We start from the raw sequence: 16,756 nt of genomic DNA on the forward strand, positions 1-16,756 counted from the left end.
GAATGTAAAATGTTGGTATGTTGACTTAAGTAACAATTGTATATTGTGAGTGAAATTCTTATCCAATGCAAAATTTATTTGAGTCAATAATAATTATATATCGTGGATAAAATTAATTTTTAATTAAATAAATTGAAAGATACTCATTATCTTTGACTCATGATAAAAAAAATCATTAATGTCTATGCATAATACTTAGAGGACTATGGATCATTTTGTTTGGAAGAGAATAGGCAATTAAGAAAATGTTTGTTAATATGACAAATTGATTATTAGATAAACTCTTGATAAGATATTTGGACGAGAATAATCATGATCGCCTTTATTATATATCAACTTAGAAAAATCTAATAATAAGTTAAAGAAACAAAATAAATAATCACCAAAAAGGTCTACTTACTCAAAGAAATTTCAAGACTTATTTAAATAATAGGTGACACATGACAAAACAAGCAAACACAAAATCATAGTAACACAATAGGAGGTACATCGCCTCCTCACATGTCAAAGAAGTATAACTGACACAAAGCTGACGAGTGTTACTCTTGACACGTGACAAAGAATAAAAGTAAAAATTGTTATAAAACACCCATCTAAATAGAATGAGGGACACCCTCACTCACACAAAGATAATATTTTTTTATATTAATAAATAAATAAAATTGTGTATGTAATAACAACAATAACAATAAAGACTATAATTTTTGTTAAATTAATCAAAACATTATTTTTAAAAAAAATTTAGGGATACATATTTGCAATCCGTATGAATCATATAGATTGTGAATCCGTATAATTCATACGGATTGTGAATCTTTATGTTTATTAGTAGACTTTTGGAGTTTTAAAAAATTTACTGGGTGCAAAAAACAGTTGATGTATATTTGCTCCATGTTTGATGAGATGATTTCGGAGAATTGATTTATGCATTTTTTTTTTACTTTATCTACCTCCAAAATTGCTAATATTCCTATTTTATCATGTCTCTCCCAAGTAAAAACCTTAACCGTCTCTCCCCAAATATCCGTAACCACAGCGTCCCACCTCCACCTGACACCACCACCACACCCAAACATCATCCAACACTATGGTTTTTGTTTGGGAACAACAAAGTAAGATGGGAATATTTGTAATTTTTGAAGTGCACTGAGCAAAAAATGGAGTGAATAAAGCAATTATCGTGATTTAGGCACTCAGGGAGTTGGGATCCTAGGCTAAGGCTTTTTTTTTTTTTTTTGTCGTTCCTGGGCTAAGAATAGACATTACTTTCTTTTTGTCACAATTATTTGACCACTCAATTGAAGACTTTGTTTATAGTGTCCTTTACTTTTTGGAATGTTGCTTCCTCCACTCCTATCATTTTTCCTTGTTAGCAACAGGAAATAATAGTGAGTGTGTAAAATGTTTTAGTCTTACTATTGTATGCATAAAGATGATTTTGACTAGGCATAAGAATGGGACCCTAACAAGCAGGGTTCGTCCTAGGTCCACCCTAATTTTGACGGAAAAAATTCAAGTTGATTGGGGTGAAGGTTGAGTTTAGGTTGTAGTGAATGTTATCATGTACAGTATAAAAATATGTTATGATTCTTATTTAAAATTGTATTTTTCATAGAATTTTATAAGTATGTTAGGAGTGAAATAAAAAGTAAATCTACATCCCATTAGATTTCAGGGGCAAGGACAGGGGATAAGCAAATCAGTCCCAACCGGCCTCGTTTCCATGCCTAATTTTGACACTATATTTTATGATAAAAAGATTGACGAATAGGTGTGTTTATAAAAACGAAGTGAGTTGTAACAAAAGAAAATAAAGAGTATTGTTTAAAAAATAAAAATCAGCAGTCCCTACATTTTATTCTTGCATTCAGAGGAACATGATGGGAAATAAATTGTAAAGTACGTAGTTCAATGTCGTAACTTGAAAAGCTGTTGCTTCATCATATTCCTCCAAATCTCTTTACCTTGACTACTGATCAATTAGTTTCAATCGTTAAGCACTTAAACTCTTCAAAACACAGATTCGATCTCTAAATTATTAGTTTGATTAATACAGAAGAAAAGGTGTTTTAAACAACAAAAGCTTAATTATATTTTTTATCTTTAACTTTTCAATTTTTAACAAATTTTATTCCTAACAAATTAATTTAACATATTTTATTTCTAACTTTTAAAAAATTTGTGGATTTTATCCGTCATTTTACACATAACATAATTATATTTTTTTATTACCCATTTTTTTTTACAGATTTGACCCTTTTATTTTTATGATTATTAATGGATAAATGTTTAAGGGTAAATTTTGCAGATTTCTTAAAAATTGAGAGTAAAATATGTTAAATTAAAAATTTCGAGATAAAATTCATCAAAAAATTAAAAGTTAGGTATAAAAAAAATGCAATGAAGTCAATAATAGAAGAAAGAAAGAAAGAAAAACTATGTACTGATAATAAAATATTCAATATCAAGTGAACACCAGTTTCCATCATGTTACATATTTGTTATGAGAAGAAATAAGATGCTAACCACTTGGATTGGTTACTTTTAACTTCTGTATGTATATTCTGTTGGTGGCAACAGATTCAGAAGAAGCAGTAGAATTGGAAATCTATTTGCAACAAATTAAGAAAGAATTTAGCCCGCGTTTAGATGCAGAGAAATAAAAGAAAAATTAAGGGAAATGCTTAAAAAATTAGTATGGATTTTACACTTTTCACATATTACTTTAATTTTTTTTTTAAAATCATTCCTTTTCATTCTATACAACCAAACCACCCTTAGAGAAATGAAAAACGTGTGAACTTTTGAAAAGAGAAATGATAAGTTAAAAGTTAGATAACGTGTGAAGTAGTCATTTTAATGTTTTTAACAATTTAATATCTCAATATAGGCATATAGTCTTAATCCTTACATGTTGAAAATGCTAATATTTTTTTTTATATATTCTCCTTCATCTTTACACAATGTAAAATTTTTTGAAATAATCTTCATAATTACTTATAGTAGAAATTAATATGTGTGTGTGTGTTAACATAAACGCGCTTATTTTTTTACTATAGTATGTTAGGTTGGTTTAAGAAAAAAGATTAATTCTTCACGATTGATTTGACGAATCAATATTTGAATTCTTATTGGAAAATATATGCACAAACAAGTAAAAGTAGGTAGCATAGAAAATAAAATAAAAACAATCAAAATGAATTAATGAAAATATAAATTATGAAAAGAAACTAATGAGTAAATGATTTCTTAAAAATATGATAGAAGATACATTAAGAATTATAAACTGAATCATTTAACATTAATAAAGGTTAGTTTAATTGATAAGAATGAAAGTCATATCTTGTTGTGAGTTTGAATCTTGTTGTTAATGAAAAACCTTGTTCTTTGCTTTGAAGGAGGAGGGAATAAATAATAAGACATTTTTATTACCTTAGATAATAATAATAAACAGAACATTTAAATGCATTTAATAATGAATTAATAAAATGTAATATAAATATTAAGATGTATTGATTATTAGGGCAAATCATTACTGATAAAGAAGCTTGTACATATAGGAACTTGAAGTGTTGGACCATCTATTAACTATTCCCATAAAGATATTCTTGGCAGCTTTGAATGAAGAAGATGGTAAAAACTCGTCGTAAAAGAAAAAATAAAAAGGAAAATTGTAGAGTTTCTAAAGTAAAAAGTTTGTAACGTGCACAACGTTGTTCCTTTCACGACACAGATTCCTCCAAATAAATCCTTTGTCTTCCCTCACTAAGCTACTTTCTATTCTGCCACCATGTTTGTCTTCAAACCCACCTCTTCTCTTTTCTTTCTCTTCCTCCTCATTATTTCATATTCTGCTTCTTCAGTTACCTCACTCACCGTACCGCCGCGAGGGGGTGCCCCACTCGACCTCACCACTACTCCGCAACAACAAACCGATGGCGATGATGATTCCCTCACCTACCTCTGGCCCCTCCCCGCAGAGTTCACTTCCGGCGGCGACACTCTCTCCGTTGACCCCGCGCTCACCCTCTCCGTCGCCGGAAACGGCGGTGGCTCCGCCATTCTCAGAGAGGCCTTCGGCCGATACAGAGGGATCGTGTTCAAGAACACCGCTGGTGTCGGGTTTAGTTTCATCAGAAAGCTGAGGGAACGATTGGTGTCTTCTGTTTCGGCATTCGACGTTGACACTTTGAAGATCACAGTCCATTCAGACAACGAGGAGGTGAGGGTTTGGGCTCTCAATTTTTTCTTGGGATTGTAATTTTGGGTTTGAGCTTGCTTATATACCTTGTTTTAGTCTTGTCATTAGTCAATGTGGGATCTCCAACCGAGTGAGATTTTTTTTTTTGTTTTCTCTTTGCAGCTTCAATTTGGAGTGGATGAAAGCTATACCTTGCTGGTTCCCAAAGCCAAGGAATCTTCCCAAGTCACGATTGAGGTGAGGTGCATTGTTGATTTACGATTTCTGGGTTTTGGTTTTAGTTTTTTCTTAATTACTAATGAATTTGGATATTCAATGTTACTTTTCTTTTTTGTGATTTGGAAATTGGAATTGAAGTTGCTTGTTACAATACGACCTCTTGAGTCTTGATCATTAATGGGCTATGCAAGTTACGATTGACTTGAGTTTTGATCATTCACGGGATGCGCAAATTACAATTGACAAGCACTTTTCTGAGTGCCAAAAGCTGAATTGAAGCTGGTTTCGGCTTTATTTATTTATTTCCTTTTTGAGGAATCTTCCTACTTCGCCGTACTAGAAACAATTCAATCATGTACTTTCCTTTTCTTTCTAAGATTATAGTACTACGCATATCTTAACTTGTATTTTACATATTGCCCTTGTAATTTACTCAAACAATTGTTGCAGAAAAGGAAAACAAAAATATTATTATTATTTTTAAAAAATTAGAGAATGAGGTAAAGTAGTGCTTGGCTGGTTAGTTTTGGACTTAGAACAAATAAAGTAAATTACGCGATTCATTTCTTAGTCATTCTGCATGGTTGTAAGTCATCCTATTCTGTGATTTTGTTTTTTATTGTAGGCAAATACAGTTTATGGTGCATTGCGCGGATTAGAGGTATGTATATATTTGCAACTCAGTCAGCTCAAACTGTTTTTTTTTTCTTCTTTTTATTTTTTACTTTATTTGGTGGTTTGAAGTGGAGGAGCAGTGATGGGCAGATGGTGAGGAGGTAAAGACTACAGATTGATGAATGCGGAGCTTTTAGTTATTGTGTAGTGCTTAAACTTGTGATGCTTGATGGCTTTATTTCATATCTGATAGTTGGAATTGTAGATACCCGATATCTCTGGATGAGTTGTGACATATACTCTTTAAGATAATTTCTAACATGTATCTCCATTCTCCATTTTTCATATTTTAGGTTTGTTTTTCTCCATATGATTGCTAAATCTATTATTTGCCGTGTCCTTGCATTTGGGATAGGATTTCAGCAATTTACTAGAATGTATTTCCTTCTTATACCTTTACATTATTGATCTTGATACTGTGAAAGTATAAGCCCTCCCCTAACATGTATATGTAGTCATAATGCACACATATAGTAAATTGCTCAAAGTGTTAGTTTATCTGCTTCTTTACCTTGAAAAATGAAAACTGAACTGTTGTTGTCTTTGCATGATGCCCCAGACATTCAGCCAGTTGTGTTCTTTCGATTATACAACTAAAACAGTAAAAATATACAAGGCACCTTGGTCCATCCAAGATAAACCTAGATTTGCATATCGTGGGCTTATGCTGGGTGAGGCACAATGTTTTCAAAGAGAAAATATTTTATTCTGCTAGCGGTTTTATACTATGATCAGAGGATGTTGAAACATGATTTTTTTTATTTGTCTATTTTTGCAGATACATCAAGGCACTATTTACCTATTGATGTAATTAAGCAGATTATTGAATCTATGTCCTATGCTAAACTTGTAAGATATATAAGTTATAAGTTTCTTTCATTTTTCTTCCATGCTTTTTTTTTCATGTAATGCTGAATATGAAAAATTTATGCTTCATAGAACGTTCTACATTGGCACATCATAGATGAGCAGTCATTTCCTCTTGAGATACCCACATATCCAAACTTGTGGAAAGGTTCATATACAAAATGGGAACGTTACACAGTAGAAGATGCATATGAAATTGTCAAGTAAGACTCACCTTATCCAAATTAATTTGTGTACTTCTTGTTTTAACAATCTTCCTTACGAAAGAAATTTTACCAAAGGACAACAAGTTGAAATAAATTATCCGTTAAGTCTTTGATAAAATCATCTTTGCCTCGAACTGTCCAGTTATAAATAATTTTGTGACCACAATTATTCCATTTTAAACATGTCACTTATTTTTCTATGATGAGCAATTTTTAATTGGAAATAGTTAGTCGTAAAATTTCATTTGAAATTGTGTAGAGGGGACAAGAAAAGCTACCAGTGGGGGTGCAGAATTATGTGATTAAAATCTTAAAATATTGATACATGGAATGCCTTTTCCTTTTATTGAATTGTTAGTTTCAAATTTCTTTGAGTTGGATTTCTTAATCTATCATTGACAAATATTGTGTTTTCTTTTCTTGCTTCATGGTATGTTGATATAAAGCTTCGCCAAAATGAGAGGTGAGGTATCTTCAAATTCCTTTTCCAAAGTTTCTGCTACATAATATCCTCAGCATTTTGTGTTGATCATGATTTCAGATTTTTGGGTTTTCTTTTCCTATTTTCCTTTTTCATCTTCTTGGTATCATGCAAAATACGTTTATAAAAATAAAAGTGAATCTGCATGCCTTTATGAGGCTAATGATTGTATATTTATTGAGTATTTGCATGATTTATTGCAGGCATAAATGTGATGGCAGAAGTGGATGTCCCTGGTCATGCAGAATCATGGTAAAGCACATGCCTTGGCCATTTTTTTGTATTAAGTATGGCCTGATAGTGTGATAATAATTGGCTTCATTATTGTGATGCATGGAGACCCAGGAAATTTATTTTACTTTAAAAAAATTATCATAGATGTTTCATTTTAGAAAGGGTTGGCCATAGAAAGGTTCATTCTAGCTTGCAACCTGTAACTTCATTGAGTTGAGTGTTTCCGTTAAAGGAAGTTTGATGTTAAACATGGGTATGTGCTAACCTCATTCCTCCAATGATTGGTACTTGCTAGAATTGACATTGAATAAAAAAATTGTTTATTTTAGCAAGCAGTTGATTTTTTTTCCTTCCATATTTGCTTGGTCTGATTATTACCTGGATTTTTGTTCAATTAGTTTTTTTTATCAATTTGGACTTTAATCAATTAATTTTGTTAATCTGGACTTTGATTGCTACTCCAACAATTTAATATTTCTATTTTCTACTGACAAGTAGCATTCATAGCAAATTTTTAAGCTTTTTTTTTTGTTAGGGGTGCTGGATATCCTGATCTTTGGCCATCACCTTACTGTAGGGAGCCACTTGATGTTTCAAAGAACTTTACTTTTGATGTCATTTCTGGTATTTTGGCAGGTTAAGTTCTTATAAAACCTTAAGCCCCACATTTGTTCTGTTCTTTTCAGATTTATGCATTACATTTATTAACTTTCTCCTCTATTGAATATCAATATGACTTCAATTCTTGAATTCTTGCTATACAATATATTGGGAAGATTATATCATAAACAAGTTGAATATGTCAGTAATGTTAGTTATATAACATGTTTAGAGTCTATTAGAGACACCATTTAATATTCAGTTTCAAATCACTTATCTTTTTTCTCATTTATTTAACAGTCTTTGATAATTTTCATCTTCTATTTTAACATGGCAGTAGTGGTATTTCCTTGTTTATTAAATTGTTACCTTACCTGAATATGCACATGTAAAAATGCATGCATTATTTCAAACAACTGCCAGGTATCGTTGTTTAATTTGAGAATGAAGGACATTAAAATTGTTATTTCTTAAATTGATAATTTTTAAGGGTTGAAATAATGGATTTCTGATACTGAATTACCAATCATGGCTAAAAAGTAGTTTGCCTTGTTTTATGATATATGAAATGCAATAACAATAATACATTATTTGCAATATTATATAATTTATGATATTTTCTGGATACAATATTAGTCATCTATATTTAATAATACTAATATTCTTTTGTTTTTACTTTTATAGATAGCGCTTGACTGTGGAGTAAATAACTAATAATAGTTATTATTTTACTGATATCACACCTATATGTTTTCTCAAAATTTAGCTCTATTTACTTTGTTGTCTATCTTTTACTAGTAAAAGAAATTGTTTGCTATGATCTGCTTAAGTATCTGGACAATAGATTAGGAATCCAGATGTTTGCTAACCATATTGAAACACCAAAGAAAATCAAGTATTTCAATTCAAGTTTTTAACTATTTTGGCCGTGGTTATGATTGCATATGTCTACTGTACCTCCAGGAATGTAATCAATAACCTTTTCCATTTCTCTGTTTTACCTAACACCCCCTTTATTAATTTCAAAATTTTAATCTAGTCTTGTTGAAGTGGTAGATTATATGAGGTAAATATACTTCCTTATGCTTTCTTCATTTTTCTTTTATTGTTTGTTTCTGCATTAATAAAACATTCATCCATCCACTCATGCATTTTTATTCTTGTTTCTTCAGCCACTTAATCTTGTCCTTGATATATCTTGTTATATTATTAATATTATGTGGATTGTTAAACCAGCTTATCCCAACATCTTCTGATTGTGTATTTGCTCCTCTCTCTCAACACACATAAATTGAGATCTTTCTCCTTTTATAAATTTTGTAGATATGAGAAAGCTTTTCCCATTTGAGCTATTTCACTTGGGTGGTGATGAAGTTAATACAGGTCAGTCTAAGTGGTTTCTTTCTTGCAACTTGCCAAAGAACCACTTGAGCTAAAAGCTGAATTCATTTAAATGAGGGGAAATGGTTTTTATCATTGTTATGTCTTTCTTTAAGTTAATTTCTGAAGTGATAAATGCTATATGAGAATGGAAAGTGATAATTGCCACATATTCCCACATTTATGTTTTTGGGGCAATTTCGTGGTTTTATATTTTTGAGCTTTGTTTGTGTTCCTCATAATATCTGAACTTAAATTACTTTATTCAATTGATAACGAACTATCAATTCAGAGAGATGTACATGTATGGTGTATCTGCTCTTGCAACCCTCGTAATATCTGAACTTAAATTACTTTATTCAATTGATAACTTTAGTAAAGATCAACCTACAATAGCAGTTTTTAACTTAATATCGAAGATAGCAATGCAGGACCATTAGAATATAGCGTTCAAACAAGGAAGAAAGTTGGTGGTAGGCAAATCCAACAGCATCAATGATTTATCTGTTGCTCTCTGATAATTGCCACATATTCCAACAGCAACACGCCTACCACCAACTTTCTTCCTTGTTTGAACTCTATATTCTAATGGTCCTGCATTGCAATCTTCGATATTAACTTAAAAACTGCTATTGTAGGTTGATGCTTCTGTGCAAACTTGTGATTGTTATGAGTTGATCTTTACTAAAGTTATCAATTGAATAAAGTGATTTAAGTTCAGATATTATGAGGGTTGCAAGAGCAGATTCATCATACATGTACATCTCTCTGAATTGATAGTTCTTTATCTTAAAAACCCATGGAACTGAAGTTTCCTCAGAATTGTTTTTCATGTACTTGTTTCTTTCCAATAAACCTTGAAGAGGATTCTCATTGCAAGGGGGCCTCTGGTGGTCCACACACTTAGTTTCCATGAGTTTATTTATCATTGAAGTTTGAAAAGCCCTCAGTTTCGTTAATATGGGTATTTTGTCTATTTAGAAGTGGTTTCATAGTAGTGACCATGTGTGTGACTTCGTAAATTTATAATACATCAAGTATAATAAAGTAGACTTTGCATAATTGTTGAAGATATTTGTATCAATGCTAATTGATGTGAAATTATGTTTTGTTTGACAGATTGCTGGAGTAGTACTTCTCATGTAAAGGAATGGTACTAACATTAACTTGTTAAACTCATATATTACATTCTATGATGACTTTTTGTTTAGCCATTTATGTACAATTTTTGGAAATTCAACTAAAACTTTTTGTGTAAAGGACTTGGCATATGGTGTGCCTTGCCAAAATAATTTCGTATCCAACCTTGTAATTTTGTTGCCAATGCAAAGCTTTTAACTGACAACAATCTCAATGTAGACAGAATTATTGGCTCTGATTTTGTTGTTAATCTTATTCTTGTCTCGGTTTCCAGCATGTGAAGGGCAAGAAAAGTAATGGGGAGGGATTTCTGTCGCCATCTTTGAGTGACTTAATTTGTCATCTTTTGGAATCAACTGAAATTTTTGGGATTATTTGCTTTGAAGTTGTCATGAACCAATAATCTGAATTCCCAAAAGCTTAAGTTGTTAGTTGGAGATACATGAATGGTTTTAAGTTGTATCTTTAACACACCCTCATGAAACAGCCATCTGGGCTTGGAGGATGGACAAATGCATAAGCCCATTTACCTAGTGTTGAAATTTGATTTTTTATTGGAAGGATCAAGAATGGGGCCAGCAATGATTGACCTCTAGAACACTTGATCATAGAGGGTCTATTACCATGTCATGACATGAGCCAACAATTGACACATGAACACAGTTTTATATTACTTTTTTTAATAATTCATAGGAAGAATTAGCTGCTCAATTTTTTGTTCTTTACCCCCCCCCCCCCCCCTCCCCCCCTCTTTCTCACACCATTTTTGGTACTGAGCATTAAGGTGGTTGTCAATTTCCAGATAATTAACTACCATTGTAAATCTGATTGTTTGTGAGTGTAAAGGTACTATTTTTAGATGTGACATATATTCTGTATTCTGACCATTACTCGAATGCAGGCTTCAGAGTCACAACATGACCACTAGAGATGCTTATCAATATTTTGTACTGAAGGCCCAAGAGATGGCTGTTTCGAAAAATTGGAGTCCAGTGAACTGGTATGATCTGAATATATATGGTATTATAACTAAAATAAACTTATTTGTACCCTTAATTTATCCTTAGTGTCTGTTTTACCTGAGTATCTTTCCATCCTAATCCTTTCTTTCTGTTGAAAACATCAATATTTCAAAATTCAAATGCCACCACTAGTTTATGTGCAAATCAATAAGTAATTGTTCTGTTTACTGCATGTTCTTAAAATGAAGACACATTTTTTAGATTTGATTTTTTATTCAATTTCTCAGGGAGGAAACCTTCAATACGTTTCCATCAAAGCTCCATCCAAAAACCATAGTGCACAACTGGTGAGTTTCCATCTCTGGAAGTAGTTTTATTGCAGGACCAAACTCAGATGTCATAGTTTCAGAATAAATCATTTCAAGTAAATACTGTAGGTTGGGCCCTGGTGTTTGTCCAAAGGTTGTCGCAAAAGGTTTCAGGTGCATTTACAGTAACCAGGGTGTCTGGTATCTTGACCATCTGGATGTACCTTGGGATGAGGTATATACAGCTGAGCCACTACAGGGAATACATACAGCTTCCGAACAAGAGCTTGTAATTGGAGGAGAAGTTTGCATGTGGGGTGAGACGGCTGATACATCCAATGTTCAGCAAACAATATGGCCTCGAGCTGCTGCAGCTGCAGGTAGGCATATCTTGCTGATGCTAAGTTGTTCAACATTCTTATAGGGTACTTAAAGTGTTATTGCTACAGAATTCTCCATAACTCTTAGATATGTCTTCCTACCTGCTAGTGGTAATTCTAAGGAAAATGTATCAGGCAATGAGCAACCTACTCACTTTTCCTCGTGGCCTGTGGGATAGCTAGCACATAGGACTTAAGCTGTCATTTCCTGATACTATAACTGATTTTGTTGCAGAAAGTAGGTAGTAGAAATTTCAGTGTCCCTCTTCTATAAAATGAAAAATAGGTCCTCTCTTTATATATAAAAAAGGACAACTATCTAAAAGGTAAAATACACAAGCCATATGAAGGGCTCGTTTATGGTCTCTGATGCTTGTTTCTTGATTTATACCTTTTCCCTTGAGGATCCACAATAGATATAGCCGGTGTACATTTATAAATCCATCATTCGTTTTTCTTCCCTTTATCAAATTTCCTTTGATTATAGCATATATTTTTTGGGGAAGGGGGAAGAAGGGGTGTGATTGAAAATTGCAGACTGCTGATTTCGATTATGCAAAATTAATTACTCCTTGTGTCCTACAGAACGCTTATGGAGTCAGAGAGATTCTACCTCACAAAATATTACCTTAATTGCATTGCCCCGGTTGCAAAACTTCAGATGTCTATTGAATAGACGAGGGGTTCCAGCTGCTCCTGTCACAAATTATTATGCTAGAAGGGCACCTGTTGGTCCAGGGTCATGTTATGAACAATAATCCTTAATGATTTATATGTTCATGTGTAACCTGGTATGCAAGTAATTGATGTTTCATCTACTTTACCTGGTTGATGAGCTAGAATCATTATTTGAGCTCAACTCCTGGGCAGATATGGTTACTGATGTCAGAACTCTTTAATGAACTGGCAACAGCCATGTTGAATTGTAATTTATTGTTGAGTTAAATAAATCATATCCAGTTTACATGTTTTGATGTGTTTCTAAAAGCAAATTATATAGAATTGAGAATGATGATTTGGCAATAGTAGCACACGACTATACAAACTATATAAATCAATCAATCATAATAACCCTTCCAGTAACACTGCACATTGTAAAGAAGAAAGATTAACATTAGTATCGAGGGTTCAAACAGTTTAACTTTACAATATTTATGTAACTATTTTTGTCTTTACGGTTCTCAAATATAGCCAACTAGTAATGTTCCCTAGTGTACTATGATAAACGTATTATTTTCTGGGATCGGTGATCTAGTTTCCCCCACCCTCTACAAAATATTTTCATAGCCATGTCAAAATTGTTTTGTTTTGTTTTTTTTTTAATAAGGTGGGCCTTGCGCACTGTTTGCATGGATAATTTTGTCAACTATGAACTTATTAATCAATTATTTTATACAAATGATCAACCATTCAACCGTGTTACTTTTACTCAAATTTTGTTGTGTTTTCCATTTTATTCAATCCAGGTAATATTCTTGCTTCAAGAGATTGAAAGTAAATGAATATTTTCCGTATGTAAAAGACAGAGAATCGGATATTTTTTTTGCCACAGCGAAAAAGGCTGAACCTGTTTAATCTATTTATGTCGCGAATAATTTCAGTCCATGATGTCATTTTGGAGATCGTGCTGCACTTCCTGATCTGTGATACAAACAGATCCTAAATCATTAAGGATGAAATTGTGTGTGGAAAAATATTTTGATAGTTTCTAATTTCAAATTTCCTCACTCCAGCACAAAATCTATATAAATAGAATAATATTACTAGTGGGTAATGCTTATGAATACAAAACTCTTTGGTACGCAAGATTTCAAATTTATAGCTTTAGCCTTTGGCAATTAGGTTCTACCTACGTACCTATATATGGATGAGTAGGAATAAATGCCAATTTTTTAACAAAACCATAACACATCAAATTGGCACCACATTCATAAACCAACTTTCGTATTATTTGTCATTTTATTCCATAAAAACTTTCGAACTCATTCATTTTTTTTTTCACTCCATTTTAGGGACAACAAAACATGAGGAAACCAGTAATAGCCAAGCAAAGCCTTATGTTAATCCGGGTATTAATTAGCACCTAAGCCCTAAGATCATAACAACATAGTAAATGATTGACAAAATTATGGTAAGGGGATTCAATTCCTTCCATTGTTCTATACTTGCTTATTGCGTGATGCAGCAGATTTCAATTCTTCTGATAGTTCTTTTTAATGTACGATTTGGCAGATTTTTCTCTAGACAACCTAGTTAGGAAGCTTCTTGTTGCAATATAGTATTGATTAACCACCATCCACCACTCGTGAATAATGAATAGGAGGACATGCAGTAAAACTGAGTGAATCAACATTAAAGGGGTGTTCCACCGAATTGCCGGGGCTTCAAGGCAAAGTGCACTTCTGACTCCAACAGAAAGCACGTGTTAAGATTTATACCCCTCTTACGTATAAAGCCTTCACGTAAGTAAAATCCTCAACTCTTTTGTACTACTCTAGCTACTAGGTTTAAATTTTAATTTCATAACCGATATAAATGAAATAAAGTCATTCATCAGCTCATACTTAATAGCCTAAAGTTTATAGAAGAATTGGTTCCATTCTCGACAGTGATTCAAGAAATGTTTTTTTTTTAAATGTATTAAAATTAAGACAAAACTAACATTTAGTCTTTTAAGTATTAGTTTCTTATGTGGTTTTCTAATTAAAATTAGAGTTTCACCTTGATAATATTTTATGGTAATTTTTAGTGTAAACTTTTGTTACACAAGTCAAATTCAAATTTTGATCGAGAAATAATCACTACACATGTTTATTTTGCTTTCAAAGAAATGGAACGTGCGTCAAGGTTGAAGTTACTAATTTGATGTAAGTTTAGCTAAATTATGAGTAAAAAGTAGATCCAAACAAAACCAAAAACATTTGAATAATTATATCTAAGCTTTATCCATAAAATCATCCACGTGCAAGCCTCATGATAACTAATTATAACAAACGGGGAGTGACCATTAATGTTTGATTGGTTGACCATAGTCTGATCCCTATATAATTAATTAATTATGTGTGGAGGCATAAAATGTGGCAATTGACCATTATATATACTACACCTAATTGCGATAATAGGCTTCTAGGTCTAGTTTATCTACTTAATTTAGGTGACATCCTTGTTGCCCGTGTGTACAAGCTTTTCAAAAAATGTTGGCTCCATGCATGTTTTTAAAGTATTCCAGGCTTTGATTGGAGGTTGGTATCCTTTTTATGGCGTTATCATGTCTTGTCAACAAGAAATGCATGCACGTATATATAGTCATTCAGTTTTGTATTAACATAGCAATGAATTCGTCATCTGACTTGTTCCAAATGTTAGAAATCGGAGCATCGCTTTAACAACTTTAGTTAAAGCTGTAAATTGGTGATATCACCAATTATCTTCTTCTTCTTTTTTTTTTTTTTACTGAAATATCACCAATTATCCTAGGACTGGCTGTTCAGGAGAAACATTATATCTTAGAAATTCCTCCTTTTTTGTCAAAAAAAAAAGTAATGGTTCTCTCCCCAATTAGAAGAAGTACTTATTACTAGTCAAACTTGTTAAAACAGATACTTCTGAGGAAAAAAATAAAGAACAAAACATAAAACTCCTACTATAATTAATCAATTAATTATCCTTCCTCTATCTTTCTCTTGATCAAAACATTGATGACTACCCAATTATTAAATAGGTGTACTCTTTATTATAGTTTTGATGTCAGCATTGCGGTGGTCATATCAAACATCGATTAGAAGAATAGAAGCTGGGCTGGCTTGGTGCTTGTTGGCACTTGGTAAACCCTTAATTGTATTTTCTGAAAACATATGTTTTCACGTAAAATTTATGATTATTAAGGTTAATTTAAATATACATTTCAATTATATTGAACGATTTAAAATTAGTATTATCATAATTAATTTTACTTGACTACTTCAAAACAAGATTGACATGGTAGTATTAGTAGTCTAGCTAGCTACCTCATTTGTCGTTTATTCATCCTGTAATGATGATAGTTGATGGTGACTAATTGGCCTCAAAGTCAAAATCCCATCAATATTTTCTTTGCAGTCGTTAATTAACTTCTGGTTGAGCATCCAATATATGATCCTCAAGTTAATTAACTAAACCTAGAATTAAGAATCTTCCCTATAACTATAGGCTTAATTAGGAAGTTAGACCATGATAGCTAGAGGTATAAAATAGAAGTGAAAAAACAGAAAATGTGTCATGGTAGATGGGAAAATGAGGGTAATAAACAGGGACGTGTATCATTGCGATGGATAAAATCATAGTACATACAAATAATAGCAATGATGGTTTGACGAGGAGACGCGCAGGTCATTTCACATAACATAATAATGCAATAAGAAATGTTAATGGATAACATTCTCCAAAGACTTAAATAAATAATGTAACCAATTATTAAATTGTAAATAAATTTATATAAAAAAATTACTATATTAACACTCTTCTTTAGTATTTAGTTTATGTTTGATTCAGTTTATTTTGAAAATAATACTTTTTTTTATATTTTTTTAGTTTTTTAAACAAATAATTATCCTTTTGAAATAAACTCATCCAAACATGCTATAATTTAGGTTTATTTGAACCGTAAAAGTTTTTTTTTTTAGTTTACACCTTTTTTATACATTTTTTAATTTACACCTAATCATGCATGTCTGCTTGCTAAAAAAAACTGGAACATTTTTCTAAAAGGTCAGATCTTTACCAAAAAAAATTAAATATTAAACTGAAATTTCTTAATTTCTAGATGTATGTCTATTTTGATTTCTTGTATGCACTTGCTGACTATAGCTAGTCATATGTGTGGGCCATTCCACCCCCTTGACGTAAAACTAAGAAAAATTTACAGGGTAAGAGACTAAGAGTTGCTTTGGGATAACACCTTAATGGCTGAGAATGGAGATACTCGTGACAAATGGTACAAAAGTTGTATTATTGGTCAAAGTAATCCCTTTGAGGTTCAGTCTCTATCATTTTCCATGTACACTATTTGTCTTATTGAACGTTTGGTAATGGAAGACTTTTGAAGCCATGTGTGAATTGAAAGTG

General features: G+C 32.0%; 1 protein-coding gene across 1 annotated transcript; it reads left to right on the plus strand.

Moving 5' to 3' along the window:
* Positions 1 to 3,693: 3,693 nt before the first annotated feature.
* LOC114396574 (beta-hexosaminidase 1-like) lies at positions 3,694 to 12,625 on the plus strand. The gene is made up of 15 exons (XM_028358634.1): positions 3,694 to 4,222; positions 4,364 to 4,438; positions 5,046 to 5,081; positions 5,655 to 5,766; positions 5,874 to 5,944; positions 6,035 to 6,165; positions 6,615 to 6,631; positions 6,853 to 6,901; positions 7,419 to 7,519; positions 8,807 to 8,866; positions 9,983 to 10,016; positions 10,905 to 11,003; positions 11,253 to 11,312; positions 11,403 to 11,653; positions 12,239 to 12,625. The coding sequence occupies exons 1-15, from the start codon at positions 3,791 to 3,793 to the stop codon at positions 12,409 to 12,411; spliced, it is 1,701 nt and encodes a 566-aa protein (XP_028214435.1). The 5' UTR covers positions 3,694 to 3,790; the 3' UTR covers positions 12,412 to 12,625.
* Positions 12,626 to 16,756: the final 4,131 nt, after the last annotated feature.

The sequence above is a fragment of the Glycine soja genome, chromosome 18 (assembly GCF_004193775.1).
Source record: "Glycine soja cultivar W05 chromosome 18, ASM419377v2, whole genome shotgun sequence".
NCBI lineage: Eukaryota > Viridiplantae > Streptophyta > Magnoliopsida > Fabales > Fabaceae > Glycine > Glycine soja.

What these genes read in the sequence shown, in the direction of transcription:
- LOC114396574 (XM_028358634.1), top strand. Translation starts at nt 3,791, where the DNA reads ATGTTTGTCTTCAAACCCACCTCTTCTCTTTTCTTTCTCTTCCTCCTC. An exon ending in CTTCCCAAGTCACGATTGAG is followed by an intron (nt 4,439 to 5,045) that starts GTGAGGTGCATT and finishes TTTTTATTGTAG; the next exon opens with GCAAATACAGTTTATGGTGC. An exon ending in CTATGTCCTATGCTAAACTT is followed by an intron (nt 5,945 to 6,034) that starts GTAAGATATATA and finishes TATGCTTCATAG; the next exon opens with AACGTTCTACATTGGCACAT.